At 39.9% G+C, this 18,291-nt stretch overlaps 2 protein-coding genes across 2 annotated transcripts; both read right to left on the bottom strand.

The window, feature by feature from the left end:
- Nucleotides 1-665: 665 nt before the first annotated feature.
- On the bottom strand, nt 666-2,465 carry LOC137277273 (uncharacterized). Its single transcript, XM_067808933.1, has 3 exons — nt 2,172-2,465; nt 1,534-1,789; nt 666-1,075 (listed from the first exon to the last, which is right to left on the bottom strand). The coding sequence occupies exons 1-3, from the start codon at nt 2,463-2,465 to the stop codon at nt 666-668; spliced, it is 960 nt and encodes a 319-aa protein (XP_067665034.1).
- A 9,578-nt stretch (nt 2,466-12,043) lies between these two features.
- On the bottom strand, nt 12,044-17,234 carry LOC137279164 (kxDL motif-containing protein 1-like). The gene is made up of 4 exons (XM_067811651.1): nt 17,098-17,234; nt 15,154-15,306; nt 14,473-14,519; nt 12,044-13,658 (listed from the first exon to the last, which is right to left on the bottom strand). Exons 1-4 carry the CDS (start codon nt 17,214-17,216, stop codon nt 13,531-13,533), a joined length of 447 nt encoding a protein of 148 aa, XP_067667752.1. The 5' UTR covers nt 17,217-17,234; the 3' UTR covers nt 12,044-13,530.
- Nucleotides 17,235-18,291: the final 1,057 nt, after the last annotated feature.

Below are 18,291 nucleotides of genomic sequence, written 5' to 3'. Positions count from 1 at the left end.
GATCTTTTACCTTTATCGCATGTTTCCTATAGGGGTGGGTATTGCAGAGAAATTTCATACTGCGATATATTGCGATAACTACTTATAATAGCGTCAATGCTTGGTTTATAAAGCAAAATCACAACAAAATCACTATGATTGATGATCATTACAAATCTCCACCCTCAAAAAAACCCTGAAATTTTAGACGGCAACTTGATCAAGACAGAACACATCGTATATCAATCGTCATTAATGAGTTAATATTGACAACATTCAGATCCAAAACACTGCGATACACTTGAACAATAAAGAAGAATACAACTTACAGCGAACTTACATTAACTTTCGGTGTGAAAAACGGAAATATCCGAAGATCTCCGAGTGCTACGAAGTTTTCAGATCGCATGTCAAAAAAACGATTTCCGATCAGCGTATCGCAATACGTATCTTTTACATGGCTGAATGGGTATATACCGGTAAACCGGTTGTATTGCGCAGCCTAGTTTCTTTTGTATTGTGAAACGTTCTAGTGTGAAATGGAGCATAGCATACGTGAACAAATAATGAAAACTTGGTAGATGAATCAGTGGTTGTTCAATATTTCAGTTTTAGACTTCATTCTGCTAGTTAATTATCAGTTTATGAAGGAAAAAAGCATATATCTATTTTACGACGGAACTTTCTTAAGCAGGTGCACACAAGTGGCCTCTCTTCAGTAGCTTATCGTTGGGGAAGTCGTACACGACGTAGTAATCTTTGGTTATCAGTAACGCCGTGTCATACACCTCCGTTCCCGTGGTGTTTTCCCTGACGAGCCAAGCGGCACCAACCAGTCCTTGTGGGATGTTCGTCCATCCGGGCGGCTTGTTGCCAGGAGACAGGTCAATAGTCCTGTTGACGACCCAAGTCCCAGGAGACAAGATGTCAACGACAGTGATCTTAGAGTAGCTGAACGCCATCAGTCCGACATGGGTCTTGGTTTCTAACAACGCCGTGATGTCATCAGTATCAAATATGGTGACCATTGGTACTTGGATAGATGAAAAACATGGTTCCAAGTCTGGTTTCTCGAAAGTGCATCTGACTTCAGACCCTGCAACAAATCTACTTACTACAACGACTTTAAACAACAGTGAAAATGAATGCGTACAAGAGCGCTCCTCCTCCAGTTACAGTATCAGAACTTAACGGATATTGCACTGGGGAACTTTTAGCTGTCACTTTACCTCAATTATTTTATCGCAGAAACATAAAGGGACCCATCCAGAGATACCCGAAGTATCACGTGACCTCAGCTGGGTTAGTTGTACGTATTAACGGAAAATCTGTGCACGTAAAGTATATCTCGTTGTGAAATTATCTGCTTTTAACTTTGAGAGAGGCGCAAGTATACAAGCGGCTAAAGTGGCCCAAACAAGAGGATATTTGTCTGATCAAACTTTTATTTGCCGAACTGTTTCACTGACGGGGCAGAAATGTCTAACACGCATGTGTTTCTGGTTGTGAATTAGTATACAAAGAAGTTACAGATATATAAATGACTTACAGTACCTATTATGAAGACTTCCAAGTCGGTTCCGTTCTCCAGGCGGACATTACTTGTACCGTGTATCTGTGTAAACTTCCCGCTGCTCATCTGTTCTACCGTTGCCACTTTGGTCACAGATACCACCTCGTAGGTGTCAGACATGTTGACGAGTGTCACGTCCAGACCGTTGTTACTGGCCAGGTACACGAGCCCGGTATTATCCTGGCCCTCTTCGGTGACCTCTGCGGCTGCAGTTGGATTGAGGAGGGGTTGACATGTCTGGAAAATACCTTCAGAAATGTAGTAGACCTGTTACAGGCCATATGAAACATTCCAAAGCCAGGGTGTGATGACATCAAAACCGTATTAAGGTATTTAATGAGGCTCCGCCAAACAGACGTACCTTGATGTGTAGAGGACATTTCACACTGCTGTTTTCATGCAAGAACTAAATACAGGTCAAGGTCACAAATTATAGTGCTCAAAAGTCCACTTTTACAACAGGCTTCCTCCCAGACCAAGCATACAGGCATTGATGTAAGGAGATACTGTTTAGTCGGCATTAGTCGAGACTTCCTCTCAGACCAAGTATACAGGCCTTGATATAAGGAGATACTGTTTAGTCGGCATTAACCCAAACTCACTCACTCACTCATCCCACCTGTTCATAGTACTCGGCTCCAGCTACAGGAGACAGGTCCGTCATGGGAGACAGCGGGATATCGGACAGGAGGTCACAGGTGAATGTATCATCAGACTCCAGTCTACTGTTAAAGGAGCCGCATGTTCCCAGTCGGTAACAGGCAATGCCACACGCAACAGCACTGGTTGTCTTCCGAGTATGCAGCACAGCCCCGGACGTGAATGTTCTGTCGGCATCGGAGATGCGCACAAATAAATGTTCCGCTCTGACTTCACGAAGCAGCAGCAATGACGGCAAGAGGACAGTCCACATTGTACTAACGATCGTCTGCTGCAAACGTGCCGTGGCGTCTGTAGAAAAGTCAGGAATATATGTTATTGTATATATATTTAGGGGTGGACGAAAGGCAAGTTACTGGCCCATATCAAGTCCTACAACTTGATGTATTTTGTTTTACCTGACTTGCTTTTTATTTATGAAAGATTACTAAACTGATGTTGGATTTGTACTTTGATTATTTCAATCTTACGTCTGATTAACGAATACACAATGTATGCGCAATGCGGTTCTATTTCGACATTGCAGTATAGGTTATAATTAGAGATATTAGACTTTGACTTGTATGTGTAACAGGCACTTTTTTGGTAATATCATTTAGTTCTGGTTATGTCATTGTTATATACCTCAGGTATGAATGTAATTTGTAGCAATGTTATTAATTGCTAAAATATGTATTTGATTATTCATATATACTGCCGATATTTACTTGCATTTACAATAAATACTCTTGAACTGCAGTCGAAATTGTTAGTTGTGGTTTGTTATTGTTTAGTTGTACATAACTTGTGAGATGCAGGGAACTACCCAGTGTCAGTACCTTTCAGCTGACGGTTAGATACATAGGTATTTGTTGGTTTAACTGTTCGTCACACACACGGAAGACTCTGTCCACTCAGTGAACCTGATCATCCGATCACTTTAGCAGTGTTTCGGAAACCATGGGTAATAGAATCATACTGTGGCCATGAATCCTGACAAGGGGGTAGTTATAGACCGATATTCCCAGTTACCCCATACATAACCCGTCTATTACGTACGGCACAACAGGGAGCTCTAGACGTGTCTTCAAATGTAGGATTATCGACTAGCTATTATCGTCCAATGTGGTTTTAACATCTTTATCTAATCTTACCCGGAACACTGACATATTGCTAGATAATAGCAGCGTGAGGCGTTAAACAACAAATTTGAACAAACGGGCTTCAAAGTGTCATCTGCGGTAGTTCATCGAAAGGAACCTTTGTATTCCAGGTCGAAAATACAACGCTGGAGCGGTTTCCTCGGAAATTTCATGCGCCGTATATTTATAAAATGAGCAACTGCTTTCTGTTTGTTTGTTTTTTTCATTCAAACTTTTTTTGTATATATAAGTAAGCCAAATTTACGTCGTAACACCTATTGCACAATATGGATGTGTTATGTATTCCGCACACATGATGGCATTGAGATACATGTATGGACTGGAAAGGGGGTGCGCTTATGAAGAATTCTCTGAGATGTGTGGACAACGTGTTTCAATGAAACGGGAAAATTTGGAATAAATCTGTTACAGTTGCGATTGTTGATAACTGGAAATGTGTATATTACTCTGAGGATAACACAGGAGACAAAAGTAACTTGACGCGTGAAGTAGCCACATATAGAAGTACACCTAATATATTTTGTCCAGACACTAAATTCTGATCCATGGCCAGAGGCTGTAAAACTGGTTTAGACAATAATCCACGATAAAGCACCTGATTTCGATTGTTCCCGATTTTAAGTCCTAACCCTAAAATCTAAGAAACCTTCAAGGAATTTCAGCAGTCATTCGCGTTTTACTCACTACAGCCTGACTTTGAAACTAGATATTAATGTAATACAATTGTTCAGTAGCGTTACGAACCTGGGCCTTTATTCTCGAAACGTTCGTAGTCATTAGAATTCTTAACTTTGGTCGTAGCCAATGTGTTAATAATGGGCTTAAGAACTTCGTAGGGCTGCGAACGTTTCGAGAATAGCTAGCTTGGGCCTACATTTTCGACGCTCTCTTAGCACGAAGATTGTCTTAAGTGCCATACATTAAGATTAATGTACGACTATGTTAGCGCTAAGAGAGCTTCGAAAATCTAGGTCCTGATCACACCTAAGTTAACACTCAAATCTGGATCTACCCATAATTTTAGAAACATATTCTGCCAAGTAATACACTTGAAGATTAGGTTGTATTGATATCACTTTACTCAAAGCCGATGGATATACCAGTATTTCAAATGATGTGACCCTACCTTCTTAATGTCCATTCTTTATTTGTCCAAATTATTACATCATTAGAACTGATATGTATATTATACATTTCGCTTTAATCTTAAAACGAAATCTTAATCGGATGCTGTTCACATCTAGCAGATTAAATACCGGATTAGGGCTTTCTGTTAAAGTTTCTATTTGCCATCAAATCAGTAAGTCATTCAATACATTATTTACAGGAAGTACACGGATGAATCATAACTTGATTTTCAATCCGTTTTGATTGCACGAAATATAAATATATTGAAAACAAAGTGAGGGTAGTTTTACATGTTACCAATGATCACAGAACTGATCTTTCGTTGGACAAAGTTGAATAACCAGAAACGTGGACAGAACTAGGGACTTACCCATGCTAGCTGTGACAACGTATTGAGGAAGTATAGGACGTCACTGTCAACCAGCCTCAATTTATATCATTAATCGTTATGAACAACCTTTCTAACAAACATGGGGTCAGTTCTATTGCAAAGAAAACCTGTGATCAAATATGACAAATAAACGATGCCAGTTCAATTAATGTTGAATAGCGACAGTCTGAATACATCAGAGGCTCATAGAAACTATACATATAACGGTGTATAAATCCAGTCGATAATACCAGTGTATTACCGTCCTAATGCGGCAACAGTGAATGGTTGCAGCCACGAGTGAAAATGGATTTACAACACATTGTTTGGACTGCATATAGCCTGAAGTGGTATGTATTGACAGATACAAATATCAAAGAGCGTTGTTAATGCCCGCTGAATCTACCATTTAGAACAACTGAGAAACAATACTGTTTATGTTTGCAAAAAAGCGCTTCCGTCACAGAATGTAGTCAGAGCACACTGGGTTGTGTTTTGCTGCCCAAGGAATTTTCCTGACAGGCATTAAAGTTACAATGTTGACTGTAATTGATTGTACTTGTTGACAGTTCGGAGGACGCGGTGCACCTCATATTTAGAGAAACAGACAGAGGGAGAAAGAGACAGACAGACAGACAGACAGACAGGGAGGGAGGGAGAGAAAGGACAAATTCCAAGGCAGCTATTTCAGAAATAAATATAATAATGGTAATATTCACTTTTCTATTTCAGTGGACAAACTTCAAGATTAGGCGGTGGGCGGCGGGGAAGCCTTGTGGTTTAAGCGTTCACTAGTCACGCCGAAGAGATGGGTTCGAATCCCACACTGGTACAATGTGTGAAGCACATTTCTGGAATATTGCTTAAAGCGGCTTAAAACTAAATTCTCTCCGGGCTACGCCGAGTACCTTGTATACATACCTATGCATCTGCCAGGGTAATATCAACCAAACATTTACATAAACATTCATTGCTATGGGAAATATGTCCGGGTACAATACTGTACATATGGATATTGCACATAATAAGAGTACGGGTAGGGACGGGGTATATTTCAGGAGGCTACTGAAGGATTAAACTACATAGTGGTCTGTCCAGTATATTCTGACCCTCAGAGTTGGATGCTCTGAATGTCTTTCCTTGGGTATAAAAGAGGGGCTATAGCTCTTGCCACCTCGCAACTTAGATTACATCTCCAGTAAGTAGAACACGGGTAATTGATTCATATTCCTACTCGGATGTTGGCCATGATGGGCTGTGTACGTATCTGCAAAGTCTGCCCCAGATGGGTGACACAGAGAAACAAATGGGTATGATGCAGTACACACTTTTATTGTTATATCACCTAGGTTTCCAGTGTCAGAATAAAACACAGTGGCACTATAGACAATTACAATAGCAGTATGAAGTAGAATGTCAGACTGGTACATTCATAATAGCAGTGTGAAAGGAAATATCAGCAGTCCTGACTATATACGTTAGTCACAATATCACTATATGTTTACAATATATCCCAATAATTTATACAAGTACATATGACAACATAATACTAAGTCTGCAAGTGTAACTGTAGATGGCGACTGAATACCGCACGCAGGTACTGATATCAGTATCGCAACTCAGTTCTAATATGGGAGACGGCGGAAAGCTTTGTAACCAGCAGGTAAACATCTATGATCGCTGCTCTTAACATTCGGGTTTCTCGAGGCGAGTATTGAGGGGGAATGTTTGTATACCCAGTCTAAAATGACCTTATAAAGCATCGCCGCACAGCATCCTAAAAGTGTAAAGGTTTCAGTGCATGTGCTTTCACACGAGCCAATCGAACATTTCCCACTGGTGCCATTGTCATGATTAAAACGAAGTTGCAAGGCTGCTAGCGACCATTGGAGACCACCATTGGTTTTATAATACTCAATTAGAAGGATATTCTACAGTAACAGTTGGCAACTTACTTCGATCACTTCCGTTCGAAAAATATTTTACATGTCAAAATGAAATATCGCCACCAACAAAGCTACACTCCTATTTCCTCACTTGTTTTATGCTCTCAGATTTCTAACCCCTATTTAATAATTACTCACATGAAATATATTTTATTCAACATTTAAGCACCACTTGTCGTTCTTCGGGTCCATTTCGGGTTCAACGGCGTGAAGGAACAAGAGTAAGCAGAAATAAAAAAAGAAATACCATATTGCCGAATTTTATCATGAACCTGTTGGAGATTATTGTGTCTTATCTGTCGTCGTTATTGTTAGAAATTTCGTAACAATTATTCTACATGAAAACACCTCTGGCGTAGTGGGCGACTGAAGCAGGGGAGGTAGCGCTGTATGTATTCCACATGGAATAATACACTATAGGCCTCCTGTTCCTTCACTCCGTTGAACCGGCAGAGGGAATGTCGGCAAAGAACGATCTGATATTCCACGAGCTGCCCTTGAATTGTTGAATAACATAAATTTTACGTGAATAATTATTCAACATGGAGTTGGAAATATGAGAGCCAGTGCAGAAATACAAGCCAGTGATGAAATGGGTGTACACATTTAATGCTGGCAATATTTTATTTTGACATGAAAAATACGTTCCGAATCGAAGCGAGGGAAGTACGTAGCCAACATTTGCTCGCTTCGCTAGCATATAAGAAGACTGGTCTTATTCTCTATGCTGCGCAACCCCATTTGCTCTACAGTTTTCCTGTGGTTCACTCGTGATCACATGTTCACAGACAGGTACGTGCCATCAGTCTCGGTAACGGTTCCTGTTGTATCTGTGAGATACCCCCTTCCTCGACTTCCTCTGTACGATACTGTTCACTTTGGCCGTCAGAGGATCAGAGGTTCTATAGACATAATTCAAAACATTTTTATATAACTTTCAATAATAAAATAATAAAAACCATAAAATATCAGGATTAACAAACCATATATAAAGTTAATTAATCGTGATACAAGTTTGACTTCGCTAATCAACTGTGCAGTCAGCGTATTTACGTGACAAATTGAACTCCATCGTGACGTCATGAGTTGAGCCGTACTTAGTATTTTGTAAAAGGTGTCAAACATGTACCTCATAACAACCGACAGCTGATGATTTATGCCCAGTTCGCTCGCAGACCAGCTGTTCATCAAGCCCGGCATCGTAAAGTCAAGTTGTGGTCGCTCTAAGCGAATGGTTGGTGTAGAAACCACTGAAGCCTGCAACCTTGCAAAGACAACTGATGGTTTGGGTGAGAGTATGTACGCCTATCAGGACACCAGCAAGCCAGACATCTGTCATGGGGTACTGAACTGGTCGAAGATATAACGCCTGGCAAGTATTTATAGGATCATTATTATAGGATATGTAGATAGCGCACATATCCATGCAACTTGCGCTTGCTCAAGGCGCTGGTATTGGTTTCCCTCGATCACTGGATGTGAAGCTCAGTGTCACATCGTATTATCAATCTCAATTCCCTGAGGAGTATACAACTCTTGTTGACACCTCAATGTTCACTTATCCACGTATATTGCAAATGAATTTGGAAAGAAAAATAGATCGCGGAAATTAATTGTAAGAGACATATTTCTGATATCTTACCACAGATTGAAGGACATTTCGTATAAAAGAACCAAACATCTCCCTGGTCGCTCGTTGGTCTGAGACACCTTCACTACTTTACGTTCGCACTTCCGGTGTTTAAGGCCGCCCCTGTTGGTCTTGGACATGTCCTCGGCGTAAACTAAGTACTTGGATCCTTCATTCACGTTTTGTATTACCTTCAGATGGAATGTTTAACCTACCAGCACACATCAATGCTCGTCTCCTGCTCTGAGGGCAAAATTAAGGCCAATCAATTAGGTAAGGGTGTCGCTGAGCTGTTATGGGGAATCGCTTCCTAAAAGAGATTTCGCCCACAAAACATCCACTTCTTCCTCTGTCATGACTCGCCTGTCGCTTTGTGATTCCTATCCTCTGTCTAACAAACAGTGTTAGAAATAGATTCAAACTCTCACCAGCCAGTGGGGCTAGTGACCCAAAACTTTCATTGGCCCTTCAGACAACTTACTGGCCAGAACAATTTATGCTTTCGAACCTCGGTAATAAATATCATTAAAGTTCGATTCAAATCGGGTTCATTTCTGGCCAATGTCAAAAGGTCATGTGGTTTTGAGTTGGAAAATCGTTTTTATCTTTCTTCACACCAAGAACTGAATAGAGGCATTGCCCACAAGCTCTTGTTTTCAGTTTTTGTGGAAAAAGCAGACTTGCCTAGAGGCTCTCACTATGGAGTTCGGAAACGGGGCACTGCTACCTTTTCCAGATCCTTGTGCGCGGGAGATTGAATCTGTGGGGTCACACTGCAATGTGTTCTCATTTTTTTTGGACTAGCTAGAAAAGGTTCGGTATCAGATGAATTTTGATTCTCTCCCAAAACAGAATTCTTGTTTTCAAATTCCTTCAAAGTCGATGTTTGATTTATCCAAATTGATTAAAGTCTCAAATTCATCATTTATTGCAAAATCACCAAGGGTAATAATTTTCTACCGGTTTGGGGTCAAGAACAGTTCTTCATCAGAATCCATTTTTTATGCTGACAGCGGTGATGAGACGATAGTTTCCGTTGTGACTTTCCTTTTTCTACGTCACGAGCTGTAGATTAGTGCCGCACGAGTGTATATGACGGGTGCTTTTTTTCAGAATGTTTTAGCATGTTTGACATCAGAACATGTTTCGGAGTCTAGGTGTCACTGTATATTAGTTCCACACGTGAATGCAAAGTTGACTTCGTTATAAGTTGGAGAACGTCCTCAATCCGTCGATTAGTTTTGCTCGTGAAACCCCTCCTCGGCCTAAAGGCCTCGAACGTGCCTCACGAGCGAAACTAATTGACGGATATTGGACTATCTCCTAAACGTATTGTGACGTGGGAATCAACTACAGGTCAATTTCAATTATTTCAATGCTGTGTGAGACAACTGATGTATGCTCTCCCTTGAGGCAAGCCTGACGATCCGACGACAACCATGCTGTATTGATCACTACACGCCGTTAAATATGATCATCATCCCATACGGTGATAATGATGCGGAAAGCACACCGCTGCTTACCCGTCAGTTTTACGTCAGAAAACATCTACGGGGCGTCCCTGCCGCGTCCTCTCAGGCAGTACGTTTAAAATGTTTAAATTCGCTTTGTTATACCTATGGACCATAACTCTCCACAGAAGATTGTGGACAACCAGGCAACCTTCGCTTCGTTCCTGCATGAGAGAGACGGAAGCTCGCTACTCTATGTGGATCATTGTCCGTTACTTGTTGATAGTTACTTAACAGACGCACTGAGCGAAGTTACAATTTGTTAAAGAAAATGAAGCTATCAGAGGCTTTTATTTCAGCGAACTACCTTATTTCGGTATGGTTGAGGATATGTCTTGTATTCTAAATTTAGTCTGCCATCCTGTTCTTGCATATTTGAGATTAAATATCCTTCAGTTACATTTATAGCTTCTTTAGGTGGTATAGTTTAGAAGTTAGGAAGTACAATATCAAACAAACGTAATGGGTAATAACTTTATTCAGTAACGTTACATTTCTGACTTCAGTCTTCAACTCTTCTTGCAACAGAAGCATTCAAATGAACATTCACAAAATTTAGATATACAAGTCATGATTTGCATATCAGATTCTCCAAAACTCACGAAACCCTCACAGAACTACAGGTATCAGAGTGAGTGGACAGACTGGAGTCGGGCATTACAGAATTACAGGTGTCACGCACGGCTAGTTGACAGACTGCAGTCAAGCTTCGGGAGTTGTTTGGTACTTTTTACAATATCAACTAGGCAAAGTCAGCTTGAATTTGATCTGTTAGTTTGGAGTTTTTAAGTTTTGCATGTTTTACCATGTTATTGATGTTTGTCTTAACTTTATCTTGTATTCAGATGAAAGTTTTACTTTAAGACGTGCTCTCTCCTTGATTTCAAATGTTTCATCACCTGTGCTTAGGCCTAAACCAGGCCACGTGCCTGATACACGCAAGACGTCTTTGGCGTCAACAGCGGAATCGTTAGACCAATTGTCGTTGGGCAAACGTTATGTCTTAGGGTGAATTAAGGTTTAGTTTGGACAACCTTGACAGGGGCAACTGTATTGTACGCGTTCTCATACCGTCAATGTGAGAATGAACGATTGTATTTGGGGGTGACTCAGTGTTTCGTAAGATCAATGAGACTGGCAGAACGCCTATGACTTATAACTGTTATTCAGAAACGTGCATGCCATTGGGCAGTTCTACCCTGACAGATCCTGGGGGCACACATGATCCCATGGTGCCGATATGAACGTTTTTGGATGTTCGCGTCCAAGTCTTGCATCAGTCCCGAAAAATGAGTAATTGCTCTCTTCCGCCTTTAGATTCCTCGGGGAACAAAGGGCTGCAACAGCACCCTTCGAATGGACGCTGTTCTGGGAGATCCTATTCAGCGCGGCCCACGTTGTTCCGACCGCCTTTGCAGAAAGGTTACTGAAAACACTGTTGTGGTTTCCAGAGGACAGTGCACCTCTATGGGTAACATGGCTGCAATGCATGACGGTGGCTTTCAACGTATTGGGCAGCCCCTATGAAAAATGAAGCATTTACACCAGCTGAGGGAATCCCAAGTACTCCAAAATGCCTGGAAGAAGGGTTTGGACCTTGGAGGGGATTAAGTTGAAGTACACTTAGCAATCCATTCACCATAGTTAGATCCAGAAAGTACAACCCCTCTCATATATTCACACACTTTGCTGTTATCAACCCTTAGCGCGGTCAATCGGTCATTTTAAGCATCAGGTCACTGTGCTGTAATTTGTGATACACCATAACACAAAATGGACAACAGACAAGGGACCAACACCATACCACTTGGTATACACATATTGTTTTTGTCCGAACCTTTTTAACAACCTAACCTCTCTTGTGTTCTCAGCATGCAGTTGGGTTGATGATCAAAGAGTTTGCTTGTCACTGTGAGGGCCCAGGATCGATTCCCCACATTGGTACAATTTGTGAAGCCCATTTCTGGTGTCCCTTGCCGTGATATTAGTGGAATGCTGATAAAAGTGGCAAAACCATACTCACTCACTTGGGGTTACATCATAAATATATATATGTTGACAGATGCACAAGGTTTCGGCCTGCCAGAAAATACTCAACATGTAGTGAGTACAGAGACACTTTATTCGTCCATCCTGCCAATCTATATCATCAACAGTTTTCAACTTTTCAGTTTGTCAGGCTTCCACAGCATGGAAAAGCAGATGATGAGCCAATATGATGATGTATGATCCTCATGATATTCTTCTCTGGATGACTGCATGCATTATTTACAACTGTGGAGAGTTAGTGAGTGAAGGCCTTGTCCTGCATCAGCATGGTTCCAGCCAGAACTACAAGCTCTGTGTACAGTGTTAGAAATAGCTCTTGATAATATGTCATCAACGTTGACATCACAGAACAAAATCAGATGGCATCACAAGACCAACATTTTAGACCTCTGCAAACCAAACACATTTATTCATAATCAGTACATTCTCTTGGTTGCAGTCACCTGGCTGAACTATTGTGTTTAACAGTATCGGCATTACACCATGGAATGACAGCTGGGAGGTCACACTCAAGTGATGACACCTGAGACCACTTTGATCCATCTCAATTTTGGCATGGGTGAGCTGTTTCTAACACTGACGAGCAGGTGTGCCAGCATTGTTGTACAGGGCATTAACAGCCAGGCCATGACTGTTAGTCTATGTGTAGTAATTGCACAAAGCCCTCTTGGCAACTTATGTTCCTGGGCACATCCTTTAGATCAAATATACAGATCTATCCAACAGATAATGAAATCATACAAAACAGTGGAGAAACTTATTTCCCTTACATACATATTGTTTGTATAGATTAAACAGAAAGGCCTCCCTGCAAATTTAACTGTGTAGCCATGATCATCCATCATATTTGGATCATCCAACAAATTTGTTGGGCCTTTTATAGACTGTATATTCATTGCTTAGGTAACATGAAGCGTATTTTCTTAACAGAATGTAAATCTATGGAAAATCATTTCAAAACCATTCTTACGCTCTCAAAGTGACATCTAATGTAAATGAGTTTTGCTGATATCTTAATCTGAAGTAAATGCTGACTTGAGCAAGTTTTCAAGTTTCAATAACTTACTGTTTTTGAAAAACCATAATTCTCCACTTTGATATTGTGGAAGTAGTACCCTCAGCATCTTTAAAAAAAGCTGAATATTCTAAGGTCCCTGATGTGTCCTTAGGTGAGTGAATGAACATGGTCCGGAATTGGAATCATTATCTCAGCCTGATGATGCTAACAGACATGATGAGACATACCATGGACATCATTAACGGCTATCACATCATAATGTATTATCACAGACAAAGTTGGGATGTTGATAATCCTCTCAGGGACCTTCGCTGAGCAATGTGTTTTATGTCATTTATGGACAACATATACATCAGTGGCTACTGCACAGATGGGGAATGAAGTAAGTGCTTTACAAGCTTTTCAAGCTAAATCATCTCCTCTCGAGATCACCACAAGGCGCACATTTTCATTCAATCACATTTGTTACATACGTAACAAAAACAAGTCCAAGGTCAGCATTATCTCTGAAACATTAACAAGTGTCATGGTTTGGCAGCTTTGACCTTCACATCAACAGCAGGTGTGACCTTGACCTTGCCAGAATCCTCATCTTCATCATCATCTTCATCATCATCTTCAGCCTCTATAAAGTTGTACACATTGCTACATGCTGATAACAAACAAACAACATTATTACATAAGTTGTGTCCGATAACCCACACTCTGACTACAAGAACATTGGCAATGAAAAGCCTGGTTTATCCAATTCAACATTCATTCGTACAGTCTCTCATAATGCAGAATAGAGTCACAATTTGATGTGACGTATCGAACTTTGAGGTGTTATACTTTGTTGAACTCACTGATAATGACTTCATAAATACACCTGAGCAAACTCTCAGTTTGAGTGCCAAGACAAACTGATTAGGTCACCTATCTAAATTGCAAAACTGACAAACTTTATGGATAATAACTTCATTATTACAGGAGTGTAACGCTTCGATGCAGGTTCTTGTACCATTGTCAAGCAGGAATGACATGGTTGACAAAGGTAAAAGAATCTGTAATGAAACATCGCAACTCCAATAATAAAGAAGTTGTTATCTATAATGTTTGTCAATTCTATACTTCTCAGCTTCTAAAATGACACTCAAAGAATCACTTATCTAAATCTCATGCTTGATCAGCTGCCATTGCTCTTTCTACATCTTCTGCTCTTCATGCAAAGTCACATTCTACTTATAAGGCCATATACTTTCAGTTTCAAATTTTCAGTTCATTGAACATTCTCCATAATATATTTGATGAAACGGACTGCCATTTAGGGCCTAAGCAGCATATAGGACAAATGTAAACTTTGAGGGTCATATGAGCATAAAAAAGCCTATTCAAAGGTTGACGTAATAGGGATGAAAATCTTGCAATGAACTTTATGGCTCCATGTTAAAAAAGTAAGAACAACTGAAGTGTAACTTACAACTAACCTGAAAAGGCTTCTGGATGCATCTTCGACAGCCTCTGTTTCAACTTCCTACAAAACAGCAGCATCAATTGTTATCACTGTCTTTGTGTAGAAACAAGGACAATATCTGAGCACGAAATACTCAAAAACAGCATTTAGATTATCAAACCATGTTACATGTTACATAAACTATCCATTGTGTGACTGAAGAGAAAGACATGCAAAGAAATGTGACAGTGTAAATACTGGTTTTCCCACCTGCCTGAGGAAAAGATTGAATACAAGACCTGTTGTATGGCATCTGTCTACTGTAGTGAGATTGTTTTGACATACAAACGTTCAAATCACCCATTTGATTAGAATATTTTGTGAATATTAATGTGAATATCATAAATTGTAATGCGCAGCATTGACATATGGAACACCATTGTTGTACCAGTAACATTCTGAGATAAAGTACCAGGACTAGGGACATGGTCAGGTAAGAAATTAAGAGCTTTCTTGCCCCTCAAACCCTGTTGAATTTCTAACATGTCTCCAATGAGTACTTTCGTTTTACACCTGTGATGGTATGTGAAAGACAAACTTGCTTCCATAAAAATGAAGAGTCTTCAAATTTCAGAAGTGTATTATCTAAACCTATCTTTTTTTATGTTCAGCATGTTTCCAAAATCACATGAATTTAATCTTATCAAGCACATACCTTATCCTCCGGAACACAACGTCCAAATCTTTCTTCATGTCATACAACAACATGGTGTGTCTCTTAAATTCCTGACTTGTTGTTTCAAACCGACTGGAAGACAGCATATTAAAGTTGATAAGCATCTCGTTAGTCTTTTCAAACCTTGACAACCTGAAACAAAAATATATCATGTACATGAACCAGTAACCCTTCAATCTGGATGCAACTCAGATCCAGAGTCTTGAAAATTCTGTCTCCCTCTAGTAATCTCAACTAAACATAAACAACATATACTTATCAAAAGGGTGAGTGAGCGAGTTTAGTTTTACGCCGCACTCAGCAATATGTAGATACATGAGTCTGGAGCAGACAATCCAGTGATCAACACCATGAGCATCGATCTGCATGACATGTGTCAACCAAGTCAGCAAAGCTGACCACCCAATCCTGTTAGTCGCCTCTTACGACAAGCATACTCACCTTGTATGGCAAGCACGGGTTGCTGAAGGCCTATTTCTACCAAGGGACCTTCATGGGTCTATCATCAAAAGAGTTTTAAAAAAAGTTACATGGGAGTACAACAGTTTAAAAAAGTTTTATAAAAAAATAAAATCTCATAAAAGTAGGTGTTCATGTTTATGTCCACTATTTTAAAACTTGACAAAAAACAGAGTTGCATTTATATTTATGTGACTAACATAAAACAGAGTAACTACTGAAAAGAGAGTGTAATGCAGGGATTGGGAAAGGCAATCGTTAGAATGAAAAATGGACCATTACAATTTGGAAGTTTACTATTGATACAAGGGCAGTCGCCCATTCTAAATTCAGAAAATGGCTAATAATTCTGAAAATGACCCATTGTCAATGTTTTCTTTCCCAATCCCTGGTAATATCTGTAAAATTAATGTGACATCAGTACTCTGAGTTAACCCAATGCTAGATTTCTTGCATATTGCTGAGCAACTTGCTTACCCTAAGTGTACCCTGACCTGAAGGATCAACCTTCGTTCACGTTTGAGGGTGGTTGCTATCATACACCATTGTACACATTGCATACTCTCTCCACCAATGAACATCCACCAGACATGACAGGGGACCTGTCCAATGTCTGCATGCCTTCTTGTCAAAGATAAACAGTGACTACCTTGGCATGATATGGTCTGGCATTGTCATCTTGTACCTCAAAATTTCCAACAAGAATTCAAGTAAATGCAAAGAAAGAACACAAAACATTTGTGAACATAACACTGACCAATTACCAAGTGTGATCAAGGATTGCTCCCTTTTCATAATGTCACCCACATTTTCTGTGAATCAAAGACCAGACAATGATTTGTCTAGAACGTTTTTCACCTGTGGTTATCTATCTTGATCGCATCTCTCATTGGAAGCAAGGCTCCAAGGTTGGTGCTAGTAATACTTTAATTTCTTTCTATAAAATCGACATTCCCGCAGTGAAATCTGCAGGCCCATTTTATCAAACCAATAATAACAAAATAGACTACTGTTCACAGTTTCACACTGTTCCTATATCAGTTAGCAAAGCCTATGGCCCAGGGAGATTTTACTCCTTAAAAACTGCAGTTGACATTCCTTTGAAATTCTGCAGAAATACCAAGAAGTGAAATCCTAAGTTATTGTAACCTGACAGATCATAGATCGTTCCGAACAGTAAAGACAAAATGGGCAAATATTCCAGTTAAGGAACATAGAATGTTTACTGAAGGCCACAAGGTCCTGTGTGTGTTAAAAAGTATGCACATTTCCAGTGAGCACAATGCCAATTCGAAACATCTGGCAATCATGTGTCTACGTAGGAATCGTTCTTACAATCCTCTCCACCCACTGATACTGCTCTGCATAATGACCAAATGTCATTGGTAATAAATAATTGTGCCAAAGCAGACAATCATAGAGTTATAATATCACTGCAAAGCATAAGCAGAAACAAATCATTACATTTCTCTTTGATGCTGAACCATTGAAGCTACATCGTCTCGCCTCACTTGTCCGACCAAGGCGTCAGCAAAGACTTCGGCACCTGACTCTGCGGAATCCTCCATTTCCTTCGCAGCCATTGTAACACCACTAGAGTTATCTGCCCTTAGAAAAGCTGACAACTACGGAAACATGTTCGTGCCAAACCTTGCGGAAAGGAAATCAGCCACTTGCTCCAGAATGTTAGATGTGTAAGGAAAGGGGATTACTATTGAAAAAACTAATCAAACTATTCTTGGCATCAGACCTCGCCTCACTGTGTAGTAGCCATGCATGTCTTAATTATCATCAAAGTCAGATAGAAAAACCTGAAAAACTGCAAACAATAACATGCATTTGCTGAGTTGAATCATACATGCACAGATATAGTCTCTTGGGTCTTCATTAAACACAAAGAGATACATAAGTATATGTCCTATCCAAGGCTGGCAAATGTCTGGGGATCTGGTCGAAACATCTAGGTTTGATCGATGTATTATTGCAATATTTGACATTATACAAATATTTGACATTACAATATTTTAAGTCCATTTGTAAAAGTTTATTCTGGCTTTAGTTTGGATCAATTGCGATTGTTTGTTTATGAGTTAGAGTACAATTCATTGGGGAGATTTTGAACTCAAATGGACTGTATATTACATGTACTCGCTCTCGCTTGTGAATAAATCAGAACGTTTAAAGAAAGAGAAAGAGAGAGAGGGAGAGATTGTTTATTTTAATTTTACATGCAATGTATACATAAATTTATGAGGAGAGGCTGAATGAGATTTAAGGGCATAAAAATACGTGCAATGGATAAAATGATTAAAATGAATTGCATAAAATTATACTGTTGAATAGAACAAGCACACACGCGCACACACGCACACACACACACACACACACACAAACGCACATGCACACATAGTATCAGTGGTAATCACAGAGATAAATGTGCAAAGATATTATCTGCATTTGTTTTCACATTCACCACTAATCCTTACACATACGATACATGCACTCACAGCCACAGTAACTGTTGTACTCCCATGTAACTCATCCTTACACATACGATACATACACCCACAATCATAGTAACTGTTGTACTCCCGTGTAACTCATCCTTACACATACGATACATACACCCACAATCATAGTAACTGTTCTACTCCCGTG

Source organism: Haliotis asinina, chromosome 3 (genome assembly GCF_037392515.1).
Source record: "Haliotis asinina isolate JCU_RB_2024 chromosome 3, JCU_Hal_asi_v2, whole genome shotgun sequence".
In the NCBI taxonomy this organism is placed as follows: Eukaryota; Metazoa; Mollusca; class Gastropoda; order Lepetellida; family Haliotidae; genus Haliotis; species Haliotis asinina.
The sequence above is the reverse complement of the archived record's forward strand: the minus strand, read 5'-3'. Positions and strand labels throughout refer to the sequence as shown.

Excerpts from the sequence above, each read along its gene's own strand:
- LOC137277273 (XM_067808933.1), bottom strand. The coding sequence starts at position 2,465 with ATGTGGACTGTCCTCTTGCCGTCATTGCTGCTGCTTCGTGAAGTCAGA. Across the intron at positions 1,790-2,171 it reads GAGCCGAGTACTATGAACAG|ACATGTCAACCCCTCCTCAA; the intron begins GTGGGATGAGTG and ends GGTATTTTCCAG. Across the intron at positions 1,076-1,533 it reads CTTGGAAGTCTTCATAATAG|GGTCTGAAGTCAGATGCACT; the intron begins GTACTGTAAGTC and ends GATTTGTTGCAG.
- LOC137279164 (XM_067811651.1), bottom strand. The coding sequence starts at position 17,216 with ATGGCTGCGAAGGAAATGGAGGATTCCGCAGAGTCAGGTGCCGAAGTC. Across the intron at positions 14,520-15,153 it reads GTTGTGTTCCGGAGGATAAG|GAAGTTGAAACAGAGGCTGT; the intron begins GTATGTGCTTGA and ends GCTGTTTTGTAG. Across the intron at positions 13,659-14,472 it reads GCATCCAGAAGCCTTTTCAG|CATGTAGCAATGTGTACAAC; the intron begins GTTAGTTGTAAG and ends GTTTGTTATCAG.